The sequence below is a fragment of the Trachemys scripta genome, chromosome 3 (assembly GCF_013100865.1).
Source record: "Trachemys scripta elegans isolate TJP31775 chromosome 3, CAS_Tse_1.0, whole genome shotgun sequence".
In the NCBI taxonomy this organism is placed as follows: Eukaryota; Metazoa; Chordata; order Testudines; family Emydidae; genus Trachemys; species Trachemys scripta.
The window spans coordinates 86,965,801-86,988,397 of NC_048300.1; the positions used below are offsets into that span (position 1 = coordinate 86,965,801).

The window sequence follows — 22,597 nt, forward strand, 5'->3', positions numbered from 1 at the left end:
TCCAGGTAGCTGAGACCACCCCACTGCTCTTTACCAGATCCAGGAGAGGAGGAATAAAGGAAAGCTGCTTGCTACTGCCCCAAAACACACAAAAATAAAAGGCTGGCAAAGATGAGTCAGGAGCAAAGGGAACCGTGCTTGACGGTTGCCGTAGAGGCATACGATCTGGGAGCAAGCTGAACAAGAGGGTGAGGCTATGCAACAGCTTTCAATTACCTCTAAAACTGCAGGCAGGAGGGGAACAGACCACATGGATCAGAATTGTGGAAAACGCTGAGCTGCAGAGTTTTAAGTCTATTCTTAGAGGGAAAAAACCAAACCCACACCCAATACCCCCTATCCCAGCTAGAGTTTTCACCCCCAAAAAGGGAGAAGAGACTGCATGAAGTGCACCGTTGATTTTACATGGAAGGCACCCAAACTAAGGTGACAGGCGTCAGTGTAAAATCCTAAAACAAAACAGAAATGTTCAATCAATCCAGGAAAAAAAAAAAAAAAAAAAAAAAAAAAAAAAAAAAAAAGGACCAGAGAAGGATACACTGAAGGATCAAGTTAAGCTCCATGCTTAAGAGATTTAGGGACAGTGGAAAACAGGAAGGGTCGAAACATAAGCTCCTTACNAAAAAAAAAAAAAAAAAAAAAAAAAAAAAAAGAGGCTCTCTGTTCTTTAACTCCACTTCTCCAAAAGGCGGTTTTTGAAGTGACACACAAGATCGAAGACCAATCCACTGCACAGTTTAGGAACTGTGCAGGGAGGCGCAGCAGCTTCTGGATTAGTCATTTAAACCAAACCCTTAACTCTGCTTTAGCTATGTGTTTAACAGTGTATTTCTAGAATTTACAGCTCAGAGATGTGAGGGCCTATTTACTTATGCAGCTTTAAATAGGACTCACTTAATATTCACAGGTAAACTCTGATTAGTAGATTACGGTCAGATGGAATCATTAAAATGATTTAGTCTGACTTCCTGCATAACAGGCCATCCAGTAGTTCATGCAGTCCAGCCCAACAACATGTGGTGGAACTAGAGAATACATCTTTTAGAAATATCCAGTCTTGATGACTGAATAATGGAGAATCCACCGTATCCCTCGATAAAACGTTCCAATAGACCAACTACCCTTGCGGTTAGAAACGTGCATCTTATTTCCAGAATCTATTTTCTCCCAAGAATTGGCCTTACACCAATTTTCTTTCTAGATATAAAAGTGTCGTTCAGGTTTGGAATGTGACACTTCCTTATATTTAACACAGCTTTATAGAAGACACCTATGTTATGGTTTTATTGGTTACGCATAGTTATCTATACAGAATCTAGGAGAGAACCCCAAGTCTGAAAAAGAAAATCCATTATTTGAAATCTGCTTATAAATTCAGATGTCTGTAGTGAGACATCTTAAGTTTCATCTTTAGCTTTGCAATCAGAAATATTAACTGTTTCCAGCAGGAAATCTGGAAAGTGACTTTCAGGTTGTCAAACACACTTTTTTAAACAAAACTGTAAGCAAGAAAAATTTCAGCACTTATTTTAATACATATGAGAATCGTTTGGAATGTCCATTTAATTTATCTTTTATTGAAATTGCTGAATAGTTTATATTACACTAAATTTGATTCAAAATGGAAACTGTTTTATAAAATGAAGAAACCAGTGTTGAAACCAAATAAGCCAACCAAAAAGGTACAAGAAAGAGTCTCAAAAATTCTGACCAACAAGTACCTGTACACGTATATGAAACTGTATTATCGCCCATAGATAATTCAGAAAACATTGAGAGGAGCAGACTGCTACAGGAAGATTGATATCACCTCCATTAAGTTCTGGCAACATTGTAATTCAGTGACCATTGGCCTCAGGATATAAGACGACCTGGATCTGAGATACTACTGAAAGACGTGGGCCCACCATATTTTATGCAATTAGTACCAAAAACAATACCTGTTTTGCAAATTAAGGCTTCTCTAGGTCTTGGGCTTTTTAAGATGACAGAAATGACAGGATTGTGAATATGGCATTCTAGGAATTCTGCACCCACGACCTTGAACAATCCAGTTATGTCTGAGCATGCACAAATTCTAGTCCCGTCTGCACTCAAGGGAAAGCTTTGGGTGCTTGTCAGCTGTTTAAGCAAATACTGATGAAATATGTCATGTGACCAGTACCAAAAATATCATGCAAAGAACAACCACCATTTCAGACTAAAGCTAACAGAGTTGTACCTTTCAGTAAATGGTTTTAAATCAATTAACTGTTTAAATTAGAATGGAGTATTCAAATTTACAGGATAAATTAGACCAGTTCCAACATTTACATCAAACCCATCCAAAACAAAAAGTTACACTTATTTTCCTTCTCATATGATGTGTGAATCTATAGAATAATACCCTGCCGGCAGGAAGAACATGTTGCTATTATTCAGCAAACCTGAGTAGTGAGAGTCAATAAATACAAGGAGAGAGTTAAAATGCTAGTAGTCAAATATCTTGAATCTCAAGTGACAGGGGCACAATTCAGATTTAATCCTGTCCTTTGAAATGATTTTGTAACATGTCGTGCCTGTGCTGAAGGTTTAAAAAGAGAAAATCCTGGCTAGAGAGAGAGGGGGAGAGAGAGAGAGAGAGAAACATAACTCAGCCAACTGGATGCTGGAAGTCCAGTCATTACTGAACAGATCATTGTAAACAACCAGGATTGATCCTTTTTTTCTTCCCTTTTGAATGTTTTCTTGTCAAAGGCAAAATCCAGAAGAAATCTCAGGCTAAAGTCTTCATATTTGGTTGGAAGTGTTTGTTGTCCCACTATATATATATATATCTATATATATCTATATATCTATATTTATTTAATTAGGCACAAGAGGGGCTATTTAAACATTCAACAAGTCCTCATCACTATCATCGTGAAACGATAGGGTATTCGTAGAATTCTGTGTCTTCTGTTGGCCTGGGTTAGGTTTTGTTTTTCTTTCCTTTCCTCCATTCAGCAAGTTGGTCTTGGCATCACTTCCCAGGCTAAATGGCTTCTTTTGCTGGTGCCTGTTCTGGTCTGAGCCTCTGGATTGCACCCCTCTAGTTGAATGAATCCTCACATCTGGGACAGTTAGAACTTCATCCTCACTGTCCAGGTCATCCACCCGGAGAGATGTCAAGGCTTCTGATTTAACAGATGTGGTAGTGATGTGACCATTTTCTTGTCCTCCTTTTCCTGATCTCTGATTTGGTGCTGCAATTTCCTCCATAAGCCACTCAGTTTCATTCTCATTAGCTTCTTCTTCTGTGTTTATCTGCAGTATGAAGATGGTAAAGTTACTGAATATTGGATAGGCTCTCACAAGCACCCTTTATGGTCTCCTGAAATCCATCACCTGAGAACCACTAACAGCCCCATCCCGCACTTTGATTTACCATTTTCCACTGATAAGCAGATAGTGCACTAACACTGTATTTTGTGCTAATACTTTGATCTCTCTATGCTGCCTTTTACATTCTGAGCACTATTCCACGTTATTCTCATCTTCTCTGGCTCTGTGCTTTCCCAGTTTTCCTCCTATTTGTTGATCACTCCTCAGCATTTCCCTTAATCCTCCTCATTCTCCTATCCTCCCATCTGTGAGGACAGAAACTGTTCTGTTCTTTCCCTCCATCTACTTTCAGATTTAGTCTCAGCCAGCCAACCAGCTCGCCGATAGTCAAAAAGAGTAAGTTTAAATTCATTTAAAGTAATTGTGAATAGAAGCAGCTATAGTACTAGTTTGGAAAATCATTTAAAAAACAGAACCTCAGAGGTCATCACAACTATAAGTAGTACAATTACCTTTGTATATTTATAGGAAACGTTTGATGTTCTTCTGCAGCAGTTGGTTATCTTGTGTATCACAGTTTCTCTAAAACAAAAAAATGAAAAAAATAATGTTCATCTTACAGTATTAGATCCCTATTTATCCTTCTGGAGAAAAAACAGTGATCAGCAATACCAAAACCCTTAATTTTCACTCTCTTCTGCCAGTCTGTGCGAAATCTGCTCAGTTTCCAGTCAAGAGAAGAGATCCAATACTCTTCTCATATACACCTTTCCAAGTCCATTAATTGAATGGGTTACACTGGTATATAAAAGAGAAAGATTTGGTCCAAGACTATTCTAATTGCTAGTATCTGGAGGTAGTCAATCACACCACTCCCTCTCTACCTCATCACCAATAAATGTTCTGGAACTCCTCTGTCTTCTCAAATCTGTAACAAAATTGCTAGCAGAACATTCACCGGGGGGGAGGGGGAGGGAGAGCAAACTACATTTACTCTGCAGTGCTGAACATACTGTTAATCATGATAGCATTAACTCATGTATTTGTTCTCTGCTGTATCTATTGGGTCAAGCTGAACCAGGGGAAACTCGAGTTACGCTTAGAGATACCATCAACTTAAAAACACATTCTGAGAAACTGACTAGATTTCAAGTAGACACCATCCCTTTAACTGAAATCACCTTAAACACCACAAGGAAACATTTTCCCATTAGCCTCCCCTATCTTACCTCCTCTCTTTTTTGTAAAGCAACAAGATCAACAGACACGCTGTGAGAACCACCAGGAGGACACTCAGCACAGCCCCAACAGCTTGGCTTCTTCCCGAAAGGCCTTTGAAAATTTGCACTCCCTGGTCAGATTGGTCCTGGCTCTCAGAACTTCTGTAGGCAGCATAGGAGACATGGATAAGAGGACACTCTGTCTGGTTGTGTATAACAGTCTGAGGAAACGTTGATTAGAAACAGTGGATCAAACAAATTCAGTAAGAGATGTAACGCCAGCTCTTGTTGGACTGTTATATAGAAGCTGCTTCAAAGGGAGAAGGTTTAGTGCATTTCAATTTAAATACACAAGTGATCTAGTTTATTCTAAACGAAAGCAATAGGAAGAGGGTCATTTGAGTCTGCAACCAAATACAGAAGTATTGTTTAAAAGGACAGTTCTGTAAACATTACAGATTTATTAGCACGTAGTTATTAACAAGTAGAATTCACAGCAACAGTTTAAATATTTAAAGAATAAAAAAGCTGAACTCAAAACCACTGTAGGATCTAGCTATGAATCCACAGCACCCCAACCCTGCACCATAGCACATTATAGCAGGTGAACACAATTTGTCTTTCAACAAGCTGTAACATAGCACCCAGATGCAGCTACACATCTTACCTTTGAGACCACGATCTATTGTGCCAATCAGTATTGTCTTATTGTTACCTTGTGCTCTCCCATCTGTCTATATCCACTTGTTGGATCTTGTCTTATACTTAGGTCGTAAGCTCTTTGAGGCAGGGACCATCTTTTTGTTGTGTTTGTACAATATTCAGCATAAGTGGGCCCTGGTCTGTGATTGGGATTCCTAGGCACTAGCGCAATACAAATAAATATTGTCCACTCCAGCAGAGAAAGTTCTGGCATAAAGAAGTGGGCAGGTAAAGGTGACAACCATTTGCAGTGTGGAAGAAACCTAGCTAGTCATTTCCACACACTGAATAAACGACTATGGAGAGCTCTTTTTTTTTTTTTTTTTTTTTAATTATTAAAGTTAAGGCAGTTTGTTAATGGGAGATATGCCTTAAGCTACTCCTCTCAGTAACCAGAGAAGCAGTTGTTGGATGGAAACAAACTGAATGAATGGGGAGAAGTATATTTTAATTGAGGTCTCTTCTTTTCAATTTGTTTCAGTGCAAATATTAAACAAACAATCTAGACCTAAAATAATCTTAGTACAAGATGATCATTTAGCTGGCAAGTGGAATCACTGTTCCTCCATTTATTAAGCCTTGAAATTGTATCCACTCACTCCTCTCATAAGCATTAGATGCTCCTTTTACTAGATTCTTAGATGTCTTTTCCTTGCCACAACTACCGTAGATAATGCTGGAAGGCAAAATAACCTTCTAGTAGATAAACTGCTAACAAGAACTGCATGTTACTTTGGGAGAATAAAGTTACTTACTCTAATGGACAGACTGCAGACGTGTACCAGGTAAACAAATATTGGCAGTCTGCTGTCTCGTGAAGGAATTCAGGGATGCCTTCTTTTGCCTGTAAATTGCAGTGGAATAAAATCGTTGAGGAGGCGAATTTTGATTTATCTTTACCACAGGCTGAATCAGATGAAAACACAACATCCAAGTCATCATCTACAAAGAAGAAAAGTGAAAAGATTTCATAAAACATTGCACAGGCACTAGGTCCTTACAAATGGTCTATTAAATGTGCTACATTTTTACTGAGGAGAGAGCAAGAGAAAGCGTGTTACTTCAGAACGTCTGTCTAAATTTACTCCTGCAATGTTTAGGTTACGATTACTCACAGCATCCCTTTAAAAAAGTGTTACACTTGGGCGATCAGGCAGGAATAATATTTATATATTTTTATTACAGAGCTCTTCTAGAATTACTAATATTTTGCCTACTTTTCACAAAAACTCATCAACAAATATTAAATCCAATATGCAGTTTGATAACGTTTTTCTGAATTCTGGAGAACATGAAACAGTTTGCACCAATGACATTCACTGAGTGCCATCTGCTATTTGAGGTTTTGGGAAAGCAATACACAATGTAAAGAGAGATTTAATAAGCAGTGATACCAATAACCATCTCCAAGAAAACAGAGAGTCTGTGTCTTGGTATTTTGTCCTGTGTGTCATGGCCTGTTTGGCAGTATTGACTAATAGAAGAGGAGGTCTTGTAGCCAGGAGAGAGACATTCACTTTAATACTATTCAGGCAAGTTTTGTATCTGCAGGAGATGTGAAGGGTCCTGCCATAACTAACACTAAGTTTTGTATGCAATGTTTTACGCTGAAGAGCCCGCCTGAGCTTTATTAAACCCTTTTCTGGGATCACAGACAGTATAATCTATTACTTATAGAACATACATGCAAATGGGGATGGGGAGAAGAAGAGAAGGGTCTTGTTTTCCCCATCACTCCACCAATATCTTTTTCCTATAAGGAAAGTCAGTCATTTCTGTCTCCGTTATGCCACTCCTGCATTCAAACTGACAAGTAAGAGTGGAAAGATTGTAGCCAGGAAGATCAATTCCAGCAGTCTTAACAGGAATATACTAATACAAACGATAGTAAAAGCAGAAGTCTCACATTCTAGGAAGTAACTCACAGAAAAGTTCCAAGTGTAGACAATTCTAGTCAGTGAGGACTTACCTTGAACATAATATTTAGCTTTATCAGAAGAGCCAACTTTCCTAACGTAGGTACTAGTAGTTTTAATCTGGCATACGCTGGCTCCAGAGCACTGTGGGTGTGCAGAGTCTGTTATAGCAGAAAGTTGGATTTCATACACATATTTGTCACCATTTGTCCGTATATCACCAGATGCTTGGTATAATCTGAAAGCAAAAGCAACTTTGTAGTCAAGTCCAAATTTCTCTCATAATTATGGGCAAGAACAAATATTGCAACATCAGCAACAACCTGATTTTAGCAGATTTCCAAGCACGTTTCTTATATTCTACGGTCAGAAAGGACAGATATGGAGGAAAAAAAGTTCAACCCTTGGTACCTACAAGTTAGCTCCCAAATCCACATGTAGGCACCAAAAGGTAAGTATCAAAAAATACTGAACACCTGCAACTGCCATTGGCTTCAGTGGGATTTATGGGTGATCAGCCCACTTATTTTGAGGCCTAACTATGGATTTAGGAGCATAATTGGACTGGGCTGAAGTGTTAGTCATAAAATCATGCATTCTGCCTGATCAGTAACTGTGGCAATATCCTGGCACTGCTGACACCAATCCAGCATGTCCAAGATTAATGGCTACCAACCACTTGTAATGTGTAAATTTTATAATTGTATCTATTGACATTACTGGAAAGAGTCCAAGTTTTGAGGTTTAAAAAAAAAAAAAAAAAAAAAAAAAAAAAGATGTTTGTTCCAGTACTCCTCCCCTGTCTCGAGACTGATTTTTGATCAAGCCCACGCCCAGTTACCTTTCCAAGTCTGTTTTGGAATAAACAACTATTTCCTACCTATCTGTTCCCCACCCTGCCTTATTCAATGACATTAGGCAGTAGAATGAACTGAACATGGCAGGGCTGCCATGTGAATAGATGTACCAGTGCTTTTGCATGGCTATACAATTCCTGCTCTCTTTAGTGCATGTTGCTGGTCTGTGACTCAGAGAAGCAATGCTTCTTCACTGTCTTGCTTTCCCATCACACCCTTGAATTATGAGGTTATATCTCCATGCCACACACCCTGCATTGTTTACTTCATTGCCTTTTTTGAGCATGTTGTAACCCTGCTCTAAGCAGTTGCTTCTGTAGTTTTACTGTGTACGTACATACACACACACTAGAGTCAGTCTTGAGGTCTAACATTCCTCCCTTCCCTGAGCCTCCTGTTGCTTTTAAGGTTTCCCATTTCAACCAGTGACTCAATGTTATGCCTCTCCATGGTTAAAGCTTTGCACCATGGCCACAAAAACTTCTTACCTCAGAACTTGCAAGCAATTCTCCCTTACTGGCAAGTTTGGAGGTCTTTGGATGTCTTTCTAAAAGATCCACTCTAGGAATTATTTTGGGGAAGTTCTATGACCTGTATTCTGCAGGAGGTCAGACTATCATCAGCAGAATGGTCTTTTCTGGCCTGGGAAGCTGTGAATGTATCATTACTGGAGTACAAAAAAGGTGCTACATAAAAACCAAAGTCACCATAATGGTGTAGTAAGAGTCTATGACACAGTGGCTGAGGGAACAAACACTGGGCAAGATCAGAGGGTGGTTGTCTCTATCGTCTTGAAAGAGAGTTTTGCACACACTAGATGAACTCTCGATATCTGGTTTTAAAAAAGGGCCTGACCCTAAGGGGTGCTGAATGCATCGAGATACACAGAACATCCTCAACCCCGATTGACTTCAACAGGAAGAGAAAGCACTCAGCACGTTCCAGAATCAGGCCCAGAGTCAGTAGTTTGCACACAGCTGGTGAGTTACAGAAAGTTCATTAGCATGTGTGCTCCAAAGCTAGGCACATCTAAGACAGCCCATAGCAGTCAAAGTGGTACGGTTTTAGTAGCCAAATTCAGCACACTATAGGAACATGTTTTACTTACTTGTAATAAATGTCACCCAGGCTGAAATTTTTCCCAGTTGTAGGATTAATAACCACCCCATTCACTATCTCCACTTCTTGCTGCTTCACAGCACAAGCTGCTCGAGTTCCCCATGTGATATAGTATGTACAGTTTTCTTCATCAATCCTACCAAATACATAGGAAAGCAGTAACAAGTCATATTTGAGTGACGTGCTTGCTAGTCTGAAAAGAATATAACTGACCATGGGAAAGAAGGAGGGAAAGATACTCATGATTTTCAACATGGTGTAACCTATTGGTTCAGCAGGTAGAAGCTTAATATCTGTGCTTATTTCTTGCATAAACTGATGACCTAGATCAAGATCACTGTTCTACCAGCCTTACTGAACTGCTTCCTATGTCAATGGATTCAGAAGTCCAACAACAGGTAATTTCTGAAACCACAAATGTAAAAGTAAAAAAAATAATAAATAAATTAAAACAAAAATTCAGAAAAACAGCTGCTTAAAGTTCCCAATGGCACATGCCGCATTTGAGATTTAAAGAAAAGGTAAAACTAATCAGCACTCTGGTTTGCTTTGGAAGGTTTACATTTTGCATTTCACGGATCTTGGACAACAAACATGGCTGGTCAAGTGCCAGTCCCTGGCTCTTGTGCTCAGTTTTCCTATTGCTACAGGGGGACATTTCATTCCCAGACAGAACTGAGCCATAAAGTTTGGCTCCAAACATATTCAGTGCTCAGGGGAGGTGTTCAGAGATTATGGCTCTCATTAAATGAGAACTTTTATACATAGAGTTGTGTCCGCTTTTACCATTGCGCACACAAAACACATTTTAAAGTTAAAGTAACACAGATTAAAGAAACCCGCAGTTAGGCAACACACTCTCTCCAAAACCTCTTTGGTAATGACAATCAATAGCTACAAAAAACTTGAAACTGATATAATTTGATAAATCTAGAGAATGGATATACTGTAGCTACACCCACCTCAACAACAACTGATTCTTTCCTGCTATGCTTTCACATCTTTATCAGTTTGAAGGAAATGCCAACCAAGATGTTAGCCCACACAATCTAAAATAAATACTGAATGGAATTGCTGTTTATGAAAATGAAAAAGTGGAAAGCATCCAAAAGCCTCCAATCTGGTAAACACAGATTGAGAACGTGTTCTGTGTAATTACACACACTGAAGTCTGTGCGATTTTTAAATGGCTTTCGGGGGGGGGGGGGGAGGGGGGGGGGGGGGGGGGGCGGCAGAGGAATCAGGCTATACATTTGCTATTCCAGGGCAGCCATCCAGTTCCTTTACTTGTAATTTACAGATAGCTGACAAGCAGCACAAAGTTAGGGTTACCATATTAAACAAATAGAGGACCCTCCACGGCCCCTGGCCCCGCCCATTTCCCACCCCAGCCCCACTCCAACTCCGCCCCCTCCTCCCTCCCACTCCCAGCCACATGAAAAGGGCTGCCCGAGCGCTACCGGCTTCACGGTTTGCCGGGCAGCCCCCAGACCCTGCGCCCCCAGCCGGCGCTTCCCCAGCACAGCTGGAGCCCGGGAGGGGAAGTGCCCAGCTGGGGGCGCAGGGTCTGGAGGCTGCCTGGCAAACTGTGAAGCCGGTAGCGCTTGGGCTTCGGGCAGCCCCTATGCCTCCAGACCCTGCGCCCCCGGCCGTGCACTTCCCCTCCGCCGTAGCGCTATGCTCTTAAACAGAGCCGAAGAGTCAGGGGAGGAGCAGAGCCGCCGCGGCCGGAGGCTCTGCTCCTCCCCTGACTCTTTGGCTCTGTTTAAGAGCCGAGCTGCCCGAGTGCTACCGGCTTTGGGCAGCCCCCATGCCTCCGGACCCTGCGCTGCCGGAGCCTGGGAGGGGAAGTGCCCGGCCGGCAGCTGGGGTCCGGAGGCAAGGGGGCTGCCTGAAGCCCATAGCACTCTGGCAGCTCGGCTCTTAAACAGAGCCGAAGAATCAGGGGAGGAGCAGAGCAGCCGCGGGAGGGGAAGTGCCCAGCCGGCATTTTCCCGGACATGTTCGGCTTTTTGGCAATTCCCCCCAGACGGGGGTTTGATTGCCGAAAAGCCGGACATGTCCGGGAAAAAACGGACATACGGTAACCCTACACAAAGTGCACATTTATTCAGAACTTTCTGCATTTACTTTTAAGAACATGTGAGTACAGCAGGCAGCTGTTTGTCCCACTGCTAGCATTTTTTCTTCTGGCATCCTCACTTGTGACCATTGTTTTGGCTCTCCACAAGGTTCTAATGCCAGAGAACAATGTGGAGGATCAGAACAATCAGAGGGATGCCAACTAATCTTTTCAAGCAGAATAGAAAATGTATAGTTACAGATTGGGAGAGAGGTTGGGTAATTGGGCTGAAAATCGATTTAACTGGCAAAATTTCCAAAACTTGGCACCTAAATAAAGTTTGGAAATCTATTTTGTTCAATTTTTTTTTATTTAATAGTAACTGACTGTTGAGGTCTGAGCAGAAACTGCAAGTTAGAACCTATGGCTCTGATCCCCAGCACTACCATCGACTCACTGTATTACCTTGGTCAAATAACCTAGGCCCAGATTTTTAAGGTGTCTATGCACTGTTCCACCTCAATTATACATTGTCAACACTAAGTCACTTTTGAAAATGGGACATAAGCATTGAAACACTGAATAAAGTAATACCTGTAAAAATTGGGGTCTTACCCCCTCCATAAAATGGGCATAGTACCAACCTCACAAAAGTGAGGGAGACTATGTTCCTAAAGTACAGAGATTCTTGGATGAAAACTTTGCTCTGCTATAGCACCAAACGTTTTAAGTTCTTAAGCCAAGAATTTGTTCTGCTGTAAGGATGCAGTACTAAATGCACAAAAACCAAAACTGTTTCCACAACCCCTCTATCTTTCTGGTTGACTGAATCAAGAAGGTCTGGTTAATATAGTCAGAAGTCTTATTACTCACCTATGTAGCCTGGGCTCACCAACTGTTTTTGCACATTTCAGTTCTATAATAGTTGTTGCTTTCTTGTTTTTTCTACATTCAAATCCACCTGAGTAACTAACAAGGACTTTATCATCTGAAAAACAATCATTGAGACACTCAGTTCTTTGTGTTCTGTAATCCTTTAAATAACTTGGCTTGTGACTGTGGTTATAAAATACTACTGCCATTTTAGATTAAGTTAAATACCTAATCCCAATGTTTTGATGGGCCCAGAGGTCAAATTACATCTTGTTACATCATTCCAACCATCCTTACCACACAGTTTCCCCCATGCCTCCCAAAAGAAACACTTCAGTTACAAATGTGTTCTGTCCTTTAAGGTTATGGATAATTTGCCTAGCTAGTTCCATTTTACAATTTTAATACAGCCCACACATTGTCAAACAACGAATGAAAAACTCATTTTTGCAAGTAAGACACTGAGTATACGTGCATGAATTTTTTCCCCTATTGGCTAGATTTATTTCCAATCTTTAAAAACACAAGAGATTTAAAAGTTAGCTGCAGGTACACTTTTGGAAGACAAGAAGAAAGATTCTTCTTTAAAACCAAAGCATTGCAGCAGAATAATTTTTCTTGCATTTTCTAAAACTGTCACTATCTAGTTTCCTTTAACTAGGATTTTAAACAAGAATCCTTGTTTAAAAAAGCAACACGTTCAAACATTCTATTAAAGTGAGTAGAATACCTGGACATGTCCCAGTGCTGGGTTCTTGATAGCAAAGTTTGCATTTTTCCTAAAAATGGCCTCAGAGAAGCTCAGTTATAACTAATTTTACTTCTTTTGGCCACTATCACAGCCTAAATGTTACTCTGTTTTAGATGGAATTTTGGAAGAGTTTTTAAAAGCATGTGTCATTAATAAACTATTACTGCCATTTAAGATGAAAAGCTTAATTAACATGCAACAGATGTATTTACTGAAGCCTTTATGCAAGAGTGTTTCAGCATGACCACTAGATCCTCCCTATAAAAATACTGATTTTGCAGCTGTCTACTGAAATAAGGATTCAAAAGGATTACTGAACCTGTCACATTCAGCTTCTGTGTATGTACAACTCCCAGAACCCGAACAGCCCCATTTCGACTTTTGCTGCAAATAGCGGCTCTTTCAGGACAGCCTGTGGGTCCATTGTTTACTCTCTGACACAGATTCATGTAATACCTATCATAGGAGAAGAGAAAAGAAAAAAAAATAGTTTATGCTGAATGAACAGGAACAAGGAAAGGATTAAGCATCATGAAATATTCTGTATTCAGAAATGTTGATTGTTGCTTAGTTTACATGAGAACTCAGTGGTTATTTTGACATACCTCATTACCATAAGAGCTATCTGAATCTGTGTGGGCAAACACAGAATGAGTCAAACTTCAGATTTTTTTATTGCATTTCCAAATCAACTGATCTGATTCTTATTTTAAGATTTGTGTGCCTGGGTCATTCACTGTTCCCCAACATTAATTTACTAGATCAATTTTTTACTCATGTCAAGCTATATTTGGAAGAAAATTGGAGTTCAATTAAAAACACAGAGACAGCATTATGAAATTGTTAGTTAAAAAACAGTACCTTAAAAGTGCTGGATACAAAGCCACACGTTTATAAAAGATGTGTTTTGCATTAAAAATTAATTGATTTATTAAACAAAGAAAGTATTAATTGTAGTTAATCAAAGACATTGTTTCTGGTAACAATGCTTTTCAACTTTTTAGAACTAGTACATCTCATCCTCTCCACTTTTACTTTATTCATAGAATGGAAAAGAAAAACAAAGTTCCAAGTGTCTCAACTCAAGTTGGAAAAGTAAACACCGGCATTCACTCCACTGTCACACTGAGAGCAGCAGATATATTTAGTGCAGGCCATACGCTTGATTTGATCTCAAAAAGATAAACCGATTAAGATAAAGATATCCCCTTTAACTCATTAAAGTGAATATTCTGAGGCTATATTTTATTTCAGATTTTTAAAAAAATCTGATGTTTATTTTAAAATGCCATCACTTTTAATCCACCCTGTGCAAAGGTACCCATTTCCGAAGAAGACTTTCCCCAGTTAGTTGGATGAGCAGGCTCCTTTCATTACAACTTTCAATTTCCCAAATGCTAAAATGCACACTTGTGATTTCACTGAACTTTATGAAAGGCTGCAATTTGGAGAAAAGCTATAAGTCAAACCCACTACCAAATGTGGACTATCAAATACTGAAAAACCATCATACACCCCTCCATACACCCACATGTAACTCAATCTCAATCCATTGATGCACAAACTGCTGTGTAAAAAGGATTAAAATCATCCGGGGGGTGGGGGGGAGGAGAACACTCACGCGATCCCATTATGGTTAAAGAGCCATGATCCTGTCAGTGAGGAGAGCACTCTTAAATCGTAGGTTTTGTGCTTTTGGATGAACTTGCACTCCATTTTCTTTGGAGGACAAACAAACTGTGTTTTCCATTCAAAGGTCACAGCACAGCCAAGTGTCTCGCTCAGGAGCTGAGGGTTCCCGTTCCCAGCATTGTCATCGCACTTGAAAATAATAGTAGCTTCTCGATTCCCAGTTGCTACGTGGAGATACATTAATGAAGAGAAAAAAAACTGGAGGGGTTGTAATGTACGTGTGGACCATGCAGCGTAATAATTATGACTCTAGACAGTAGTGGAGAACTGTTCTGAATCAAGCATAGCTTCTCATTAAAGAAATATCAGCTTTTGTTTCTAGCCCACCTATATTAGTTAGATTCACGTAATAGGCAGAACACAATCACTCTGATGTACCATTACTTTAGTACATTAGGCTGATTAAATTCCACTTTTTTTTTTTTAAACTTTATCTCCAGCTTAATGGGAAAATCAACTTTTATTAGGTAAAGTAGTTTTCACCATTTTATGACATTAGGGTGTTGTTTTTTTTTAAATTGCATACTGTTTGCTCATGTTACAGTTTCTCCTCATAAAGGACTTTTACCCACACAACAGTAGTACTGGAGGGGAGGGAGGGAAAACCACACACTATCATCCTTATAGTGCACGAGCCATGTAAAAAGAGCCTTGGTTTAACTGAGAATCAGGCCCAATGGACACGTGCATCATTTCATATCTCTGGTAAATGAAGTTCTTACTAACCATTTCCACAAAATCCCCGTTTTCCATCTCTGTCATAGTCATTAGTGGTGGCACACCATCGCTGTTTTCCTTTGTCCACAATACAATCCTCATAGCTCTTGCCATTGTATTTGAAGGGGAATACGCAAAGCTCACCTTTTTCAGTCACTGTAAATGGAGGTGATACCCCTTGAGACATATGCTCTGTAGTTACCACGTGTAATGACAGGCAATAAATCAAAAGCAGTTTATAGTTCTCATATATTACTCTCTGTACTTTTCAAAAATATCCATTACCCCAGCATTCAGGAACAAATACAGAAACATCAAGTCTAAATGCAATCAAAGAGGACATTGCAAAGAGATACACAATTTAACTTTCTGGGCAAACAGCTAGGGCCTTCATTGAGCCACTTCAAACTGACATGTAGCAAAGGCTGTATTGAGCATAGGTAAATAACTTCTTTGCAGAGGTCAGCAATAGATCATAAATATAAATCAACATTATGTTTTTAAAGTGATTAATTATACAAGAGCCAGGATTACATCTTCCTATTGCTAAACTGTTTTTTTCCTGGCAGTTTTTCGGCTGCTCTGTGTCCTAATGGGACCAGACAATTTTTTATGTAAGTTACCTATAGCTAGTTACAGGATCTCACCTGGAGGGCACCGATCACCCCCGGTATACTGCAGAATGACAGTTTCATCCTGATGCCTGTAATCCATTTTCATTCCTTGTATGACTCCAAATGAAGCAGCACTGTTTTCAGAGACCAGGCACACTGCCCCATCTATGCATTTTCCCTGGGGCACATCTGCTACTTCAGCACACACCCCAACATGGTAACTGTTGGATCCAGAAGATACCTGTAGAGGCATCCAAAAGGGAATCATACGTCACAAAGATAAAACACTCTAGAGCCAACAGTCAATACTCTATGAGAATTACCCAAGTCCTTTATATACACCTCTACCCCGATATAACATAACCCGATATAACACGAATTCGGATATAACGTGGTAACGCAGTGCTCCGCGGGAGCGGGGCTGTGCACTCCGGTGGATCAAAGCAAGTTCGATATAACGCGGTTTCACCTATAACACGGTAAGATTTTTTGGCTCCTGAGGACAGCGTTATATCGAGGTAGAGGTGTACTTGAAGTCTTGTAAAAAGTTTAGACGACAGGGATTGGGCATTGTTTTACAGAAAATCATTTAAGACCATAGGGAAGAAATATACCCTACAATTTAAAGTTTTATCGTATTGAGCCATATTAATAGGTCAGTCTTGCAAAATTCAATAAATATTACTGTAGCACCCAGGAGCTTTTATGAAAATTGATTGGCTTGTGCACAAGTACCCATTCATTTTTTTTTAATATTACAATGCCTAATAACGGAAAAGTTAACAATGCTTCCTCACTGGGGAGAAAAAATACCCCAGACAAGTAGAATGTTGCAAGTCTAGTATAAGCATTTTATGAGGGAAGGACTAGAGCTACCAGTACGTCGTTTTGTCTCCACCATAGGGCTGCAGTCTGGAACAGCAACACAACTTAATAGAAGTGGCTCTTGGAGATGGCACAAAAAAGTAATGCACATGCCTCTTCACTTTGATTTCCTCAGCTCACATGGCTTATTCAAATGAATATTTACTGCTTTGGTTTCAACGCATGCTATTCCCCTACTACTGAGAACAATAATAGCCCCAACACTGTGTTAACGTTACCTTATACGAGCTTCTAGAAAGGCTGGACAAGTTAAAAGTGTAGTTTAACTGCTCATCAGTCACAGAGCAGCCCAGCATCTTCACTTTGTCGGGACACACTAGAGGAGTGCCCCACTCAAACACAAAACTGCAGTCAGATTTTCGTGTCATCTTTGGCTTGCCCTGTTACAAAACACAGCAAAAGCATTACAATGAACTCTGTGTGGGTTTGATTATTTCTAGAGATCGGGGGATTGGGAGGGGGGGAGAGGAAAAAAGGAGACTCCTGATGGCAGGGTTGTTTTTACTAACTCCTTGGCTCAGGGCTCTAACCAGTACAAAATGGTAAGATGCCAGTCACTAGCAACAAATTATTCCATCATATCACCCATTTTCATGCCTTTCTAGAGCTGTGTGGAACACAGAAATGCTGTTTTGCAAAGTATTTTGAGATTCCAAGTTTTGGCTTTGTTTCATATCAGAACAAAAATGGAAAATTACAAAATTCTCCAAAGGAAAATTCAGGGTGGGTTATTTTAAGTTTAAGTTTTGTTTAGACTTTGACTTTTGTTTTATATTCTTCAATTCCTACCTGTCACCTCAACAGCAACAATAGGCTGAATGAAGTCTTTCCACCACTTTCTGTCGTGTACTAGCTTCACAACTTCGTTCAGAACCTTTCTGTTCTATACCATTCTTCACTGTATCTATCCAGCGCCTTTTGGTTACTTGCACTCTAGTGCAGATAGCCATGCACTGCATCCTTTCCAGGTCTATTTTTGACTTGCGTCCAAATCATCGTAGTTTTTTTTCTTGACTTGTCTGTAACAGCGTTATTTCTTGCCCTAATCATTTATTTGTTTTCCACTCCCTTGAACCTCTCAGAATTTCCATCAGCCAGTTCATTTCTGCAGTCAAAATCTTTCATTCATCAGCTTTCTTCATACTCCAGCATTTCGACCTCTACAGCAGTATCAGCATGATAGTTCTCATGTACACTGATTTTTGTATTTATTGAAATGTTTTTGCAAGATCTGCAAGGCTAGAGTTTTCTGAACATTGTAGTGGCAAGTCTGATTCTTTATTTTATGGCATCTTCACAATTCCCATTTTTCAATACTAGTCCAAGGTACACATATTCCCACTTGTTCTTTGAGTTTGATCTTTACCACTTCCTCTTGTTTTCTAATTGCCATAATTTGTTTTATATTCTAAAACTCTTTATTAATATAATGTAAGAGAAAGTAGTTTCAAAACAAAAAATTGAAGTGTTCTGATAATGCTGAAATGTCTCATTTTGACATTTTTGGAACTTTTCAATTTTGCTCCTAAACAAAATTTTGGAGAAAGTTTCAAAAAAGCATTTTGACAGAAAAATCTCAGTCAATGTTTTTCTGACCAGCTTTAGTCTTTATTAGTGCTGTCAAGCAATTAAAAAAATTAATTGCAATTAATTGCGCTGTTAAACTGAATACCATTTATTTTAAATGATTTTTGAATGTTTACTACATTTTCAAACATATTAATTTCAATTACAACACAGAATACAAAGTGTACAGTGCTCACTTTATATTCGTTTTTGGTTACAAATATTTGCACGGTAAAAAACAGAATTTTTCTATTCACCTCATACAAGTACTGTAGTGCACTATCATGAAAGTTGAACTTACAAATGTAGAATTATGTTAAAAAACCTGCATTCAAAAATAAAACAAATGTAAAACTTTAGAGCCTACAAGTCCATTCAGTCCTACTTCTTGGCCAGCCAATCACTCAGACAAACAAGGTTGGTTATAATTTGCAGGAGGTAATGCTGCCTGCTTCTTGTTTACAATATCACCAGAAAGTGAGAACAGGCATTCGCATGGCACTGTTGTAGCTGGTGTCACAAGATATTGACGTGTCAGATGCACTAAAGATTCATATATCCCTTCATGCTTCATCCACCATTCCAGAGGACAAGCTTCCATGCTGATGATGGGTTCTGCTTGAGAATGATCCAAAGCAGTGCAGACTGATTCATGTTCTTTTCATCATCTGAGTCAAATGACACCAGCAGAAGGTTGATTTTCTTTTTTGGTGGTTTGCGTTGCTCTTCTAAGACTTTTGAAAGCATGCTCCACATCTCATCCCTCTCAGATTTTGGATGGCACTTCAGATTCTTAAACCTTGAGTCGAGTTCTGTAGCTATTTTTAGAAATCTCACATTGGTACCTTCTTTGCATTTTGTTAAATCTGTTGTGAAAGTTCTTAAAACAAACATGCTGGGTCATCATCCGAGACTGCTATAAACATGAAATATATGAAGAATGCGGGTAAAACAGAGCAAGAGACTTAATTCCCCCCACAAGGGGACAGTCACAAATTTAATTGCTGATGATGTTTGTTAAAAAAATAATACATCATGGAAGCATGTCCTCTGGAATGGTGGCTGAAGCATGAAGGGGCATACAAATGTTTAGCATATCTGGCGTGTAAACACCTTGCAACACCGGCTACAAAAGTGCCATGCAAACTCCTGTTCTCACTTTCAGGTGACATTGTAAATAAGAAGCAGGCAGCAGTAATTCCTGTGAATGTAAACAAACTTGTTTGTCTTAGTGACTGGCAGAAGAAGTAGGACTGAGTGGACTTGTAGGGTCTAAAGTTTTACACTTTTGTTTTGGAGTGCAGTTATGTAACAAAAAAAATAAAATCTGCATTTGTAAGTTACACTTTCACGATAAAGAGATTCCACTTCAGTACTTGTATGAGGTGAACTGAAAATTACTATTTCTTTTGTTTATCATTTTTACAGTGCATATATTTGCAATCAAATATAATTATATAAAGTGAGCACTGTGCACTTTGTATTCTGTGTTATAATTCAAATCAATATTGAAAATGTAGAAAGATATTCAAAAATATTTACTAAATTTCAAATTGGTATTCTATTGTTCTAACTGCGATTAATCGCGATTTTTTTGAGTTAATTGCAGTTAACTCGTGTGATTGACAACCCTGGTATTTATATAAAATGTGTATTTTTAAATGTAACCAAACACCTACATTAGAAGAACATTTAAGATTTATTACATTTCCTGTCTTGAGTGCTTAACCAGTCAGCTTTAACATTTCGTAACAAGATATCTTTGGTCTTTAAATTGGGGAAAATGGCACACAGTGTACGAAGGAAACATTCAAATAAATTCTAATGTTTTCCTCCACGAGGCAAAAGAATTCTACTCCTTCCTTTTGGTACAGGGCTAAGGCTGATCAGTGACAGTATTAAGAGGAAGTTTAATGTTAACAATAAGCTACCACTAAACTAATTAACTCAGCAAAGTCTCAGATAGCTTGCAACTTACATATTTTTAGGCAGGCAGGCAAATTACACATCTTAAAATAACCGAACAAAGGACTAATTTTCTTTCAGGCCATAAAATGAAAACACTCTTCTGAAGCAAAACATGCTTGCTGTCTTTCCATGAACTACTCAATTTTTTTCCTTACTAGGTTTGGTTGCAGTTTAAAATAGAAATTCACTACGGACGAGCAAAGTTTACACTATCACATTGGTTACTTCCCATTTTTCAATACACTTCGTATTGTTCCTTTCTCTACCCTACACACATCTGTATTTTCACTGTAAAATGTTTAAAAAAAAAAGAAAAGTTTCTTACCAGACTTGTTCCTCTTTTACAATGGAATACAATAAGAGAGTTGTAGCTGTACATTTTGTCTGCTTCACAAGGGGTTGTACTGTTAAAAGTGATATAAACTTCATTTACTGCGGGATTTATTTTTGGAGGTTCAGTGATGCGACCAATATCCTAAATGAGCAAAAACATTGATTAATAATGGCATATTAAATACTACAGCCCCAGTTTTCAGATACATCAATGGAAGATGCAGCTACTTGGCTTAAGTGAGAACAGAGGTACTGAACACCTCTGAAAATCATGCCCTATAACAACTGCTCTCCCTGGATATATTCTGATTAGATCTTAAAACAGAAGATGACCACTCACTATGATAAATGATTGGTAAGCTTGAAAAAACAGTACATAATAAATCAACAAAAATTCACATCTTGTGTGCAAGATGTGTCATTAGTCCAAGAAAGAGTGCTGTTTTCAAGTAACAAACGGGTTTCTTTTTAGCCAACATGGAAGCATCCAAAGTCAAGTATAAAAAAAATGTTGTCATTTAAAATACCAGTTTCACTTGCTCACAGCCTTTGCAAAAAATGCGCATCAAGAGTCAGTAAGTTAATCTTCAGCAAGAGAAAACATCAACATCCCTAGCAACCTTCCTTATGGTGGTGAGTTACCATCACCTTCAAATCCGATTTCACCTTCAACTATTGCTTTGCAAACCATGATATCTGGTAATCAAGTGTTCACATAAGGTTTTGGAGATAATTCACCTGTAATTACATTTCACTACACACTGGGACACATACATATTTAGGACACTGTATTAATTTTATGGCTATCATCTTTTCTCCATATACAGGTAACTTAAAAGCTTTCTGCTCACCAATCCAAACACCTAGTAGGTACTGCTAAATATAAACCATGAATGAGACATGTTTGGCTAATGTTTTGGGTCTATCCCAGTGAGAGCTGCCAGTATATATCACAGGAGACAAAAGTCTGCAATGCCAGTGGATCTTTCCAACTCAGAGGATAGCCATGGTGATGTAAGACCATGGACACAGTTTGGAGAGAAGTGACAAATGGTGTGATGGGGCAGGATTTTGCAGATGTAGTTTTAATCCACCTTTCCCCCCAAAACTCATAACACTGCTCTACAGCCAAAATGCTTCTGAAATAAATGTAGTCAAACTTTACTAATTCTGAGTCACTGAGAACGAAAACGATGCTTAAAATTGTTGATTGGCTCAAGTTTTCAAGATATGCTATTGGGTCAGTATATACAACCCTTGACTTGGGAATGGCGGAGGATAAGTGAGTTATAAAGGGAAGGGATCTCAATTTAAACCAGAAATGACTAAAATACATCTTTGACTGGATCTATGAACGGATCTATGAATAAATCTATGACTGGGTTTGGACAGTACTTGCTTTTTAGGCAAAACAATGAATGATACAATCTGAAGCTGGTATTGCGTCATACATTATATGAATTGCATCATGTTATTCCTAGAAGTCATGGATGATGCAGTCATAACGAAGCTTACATCACTCTGCTGAATTGCCCTAGATCAGCTCTAGAAATCATACAGTGTCCTGCTCTCTTATTTGTCAGTGTTAGAAATGTGTCCCTTTGCAAAATCAGTTTAGCCAAAGTGAGCAGAGATGCCTCGTACTTGTGTGAACAGTGCAGATAACTTCTGCTTTGTTTGTGGTGAAGTTACTTTTGCATCACAAAAGCGCAGTATAACCACTATGGTTAAGAAAGCCTATCACCTTTATTTTGGCTGCAAAATTGGAGATCAGGACAAGAGGTGGGCCCCACACATATGCTGCAACACTTGTGCAACAAATCTTCGCCAGTGGTTGAATAGGAAAAGGAAATCTATGCCTTTTGCAGTGCCAATGATTTGGAGAGAGCCAACAGATCATATCAGCAATTGTTACTTCTGCATGGTGCCTCCAGTTAGGAAAGATGTGTCAAAGAAGAAAAAGTGGACTGTACATTATCCAAACATTCGATCAGCAGGTGATGGTAGGGTTTCCATGTT

The 22,597-nt window shown here is 39.1% G+C and overlaps 1 protein-coding gene across 2 annotated transcripts in view; it reads right to left on the minus strand.

Moving 5' to 3' along the window:
- Positions 1–1,512: 1,512 nt before the first annotated feature.
- Positions 1,513–22,597, minus strand: part of IGF2R (insulin like growth factor 2 receptor) — an 88,341-nt gene continuing 67,256 nt past the window's right edge. Inside the window, exons 36-48 of one of the 2 annotated variants that reach the window (XM_034765283.1) lie at positions 20,571–20,720; positions 16,930–17,091; positions 15,860–16,067; positions 15,222–15,368; positions 14,425–14,659; positions 13,123–13,259; positions 12,053–12,167; positions 9,107–9,253; positions 7,195–7,379; positions 5,981–6,167; positions 4,533–4,685; positions 3,816–3,885; positions 1,513–3,285 (exon numbers count right to left, since the gene is read on the minus strand). In XM_034765283.1, the coding sequence (XP_034621174.1) occupies positions 2,869–3,285; positions 3,816–3,885; positions 4,533–4,685; positions 5,981–6,167; positions 7,195–7,379; positions 9,107–9,253; positions 12,053–12,167; positions 13,123–13,259; positions 14,425–14,659; positions 15,222–15,368; positions 15,860–16,067; positions 16,930–17,091; positions 20,571–20,720 (2,313 nt within the window). In that variant the 3' untranslated portion in view covers positions 1,513–2,868. Of the gene's footprint in view, positions 3,286–3,811; positions 3,886–4,532; positions 4,745–5,980; positions 6,168–7,194; positions 7,380–9,106; positions 9,254–12,052; positions 12,168–13,122; positions 13,260–14,424; positions 14,660–15,221; positions 15,369–15,859; positions 16,068–16,929; positions 17,092–20,570; positions 20,721–22,597 lie in introns of those variants that run through there. The other variant, XR_004645081.1, reaches the window with a different exon arrangement.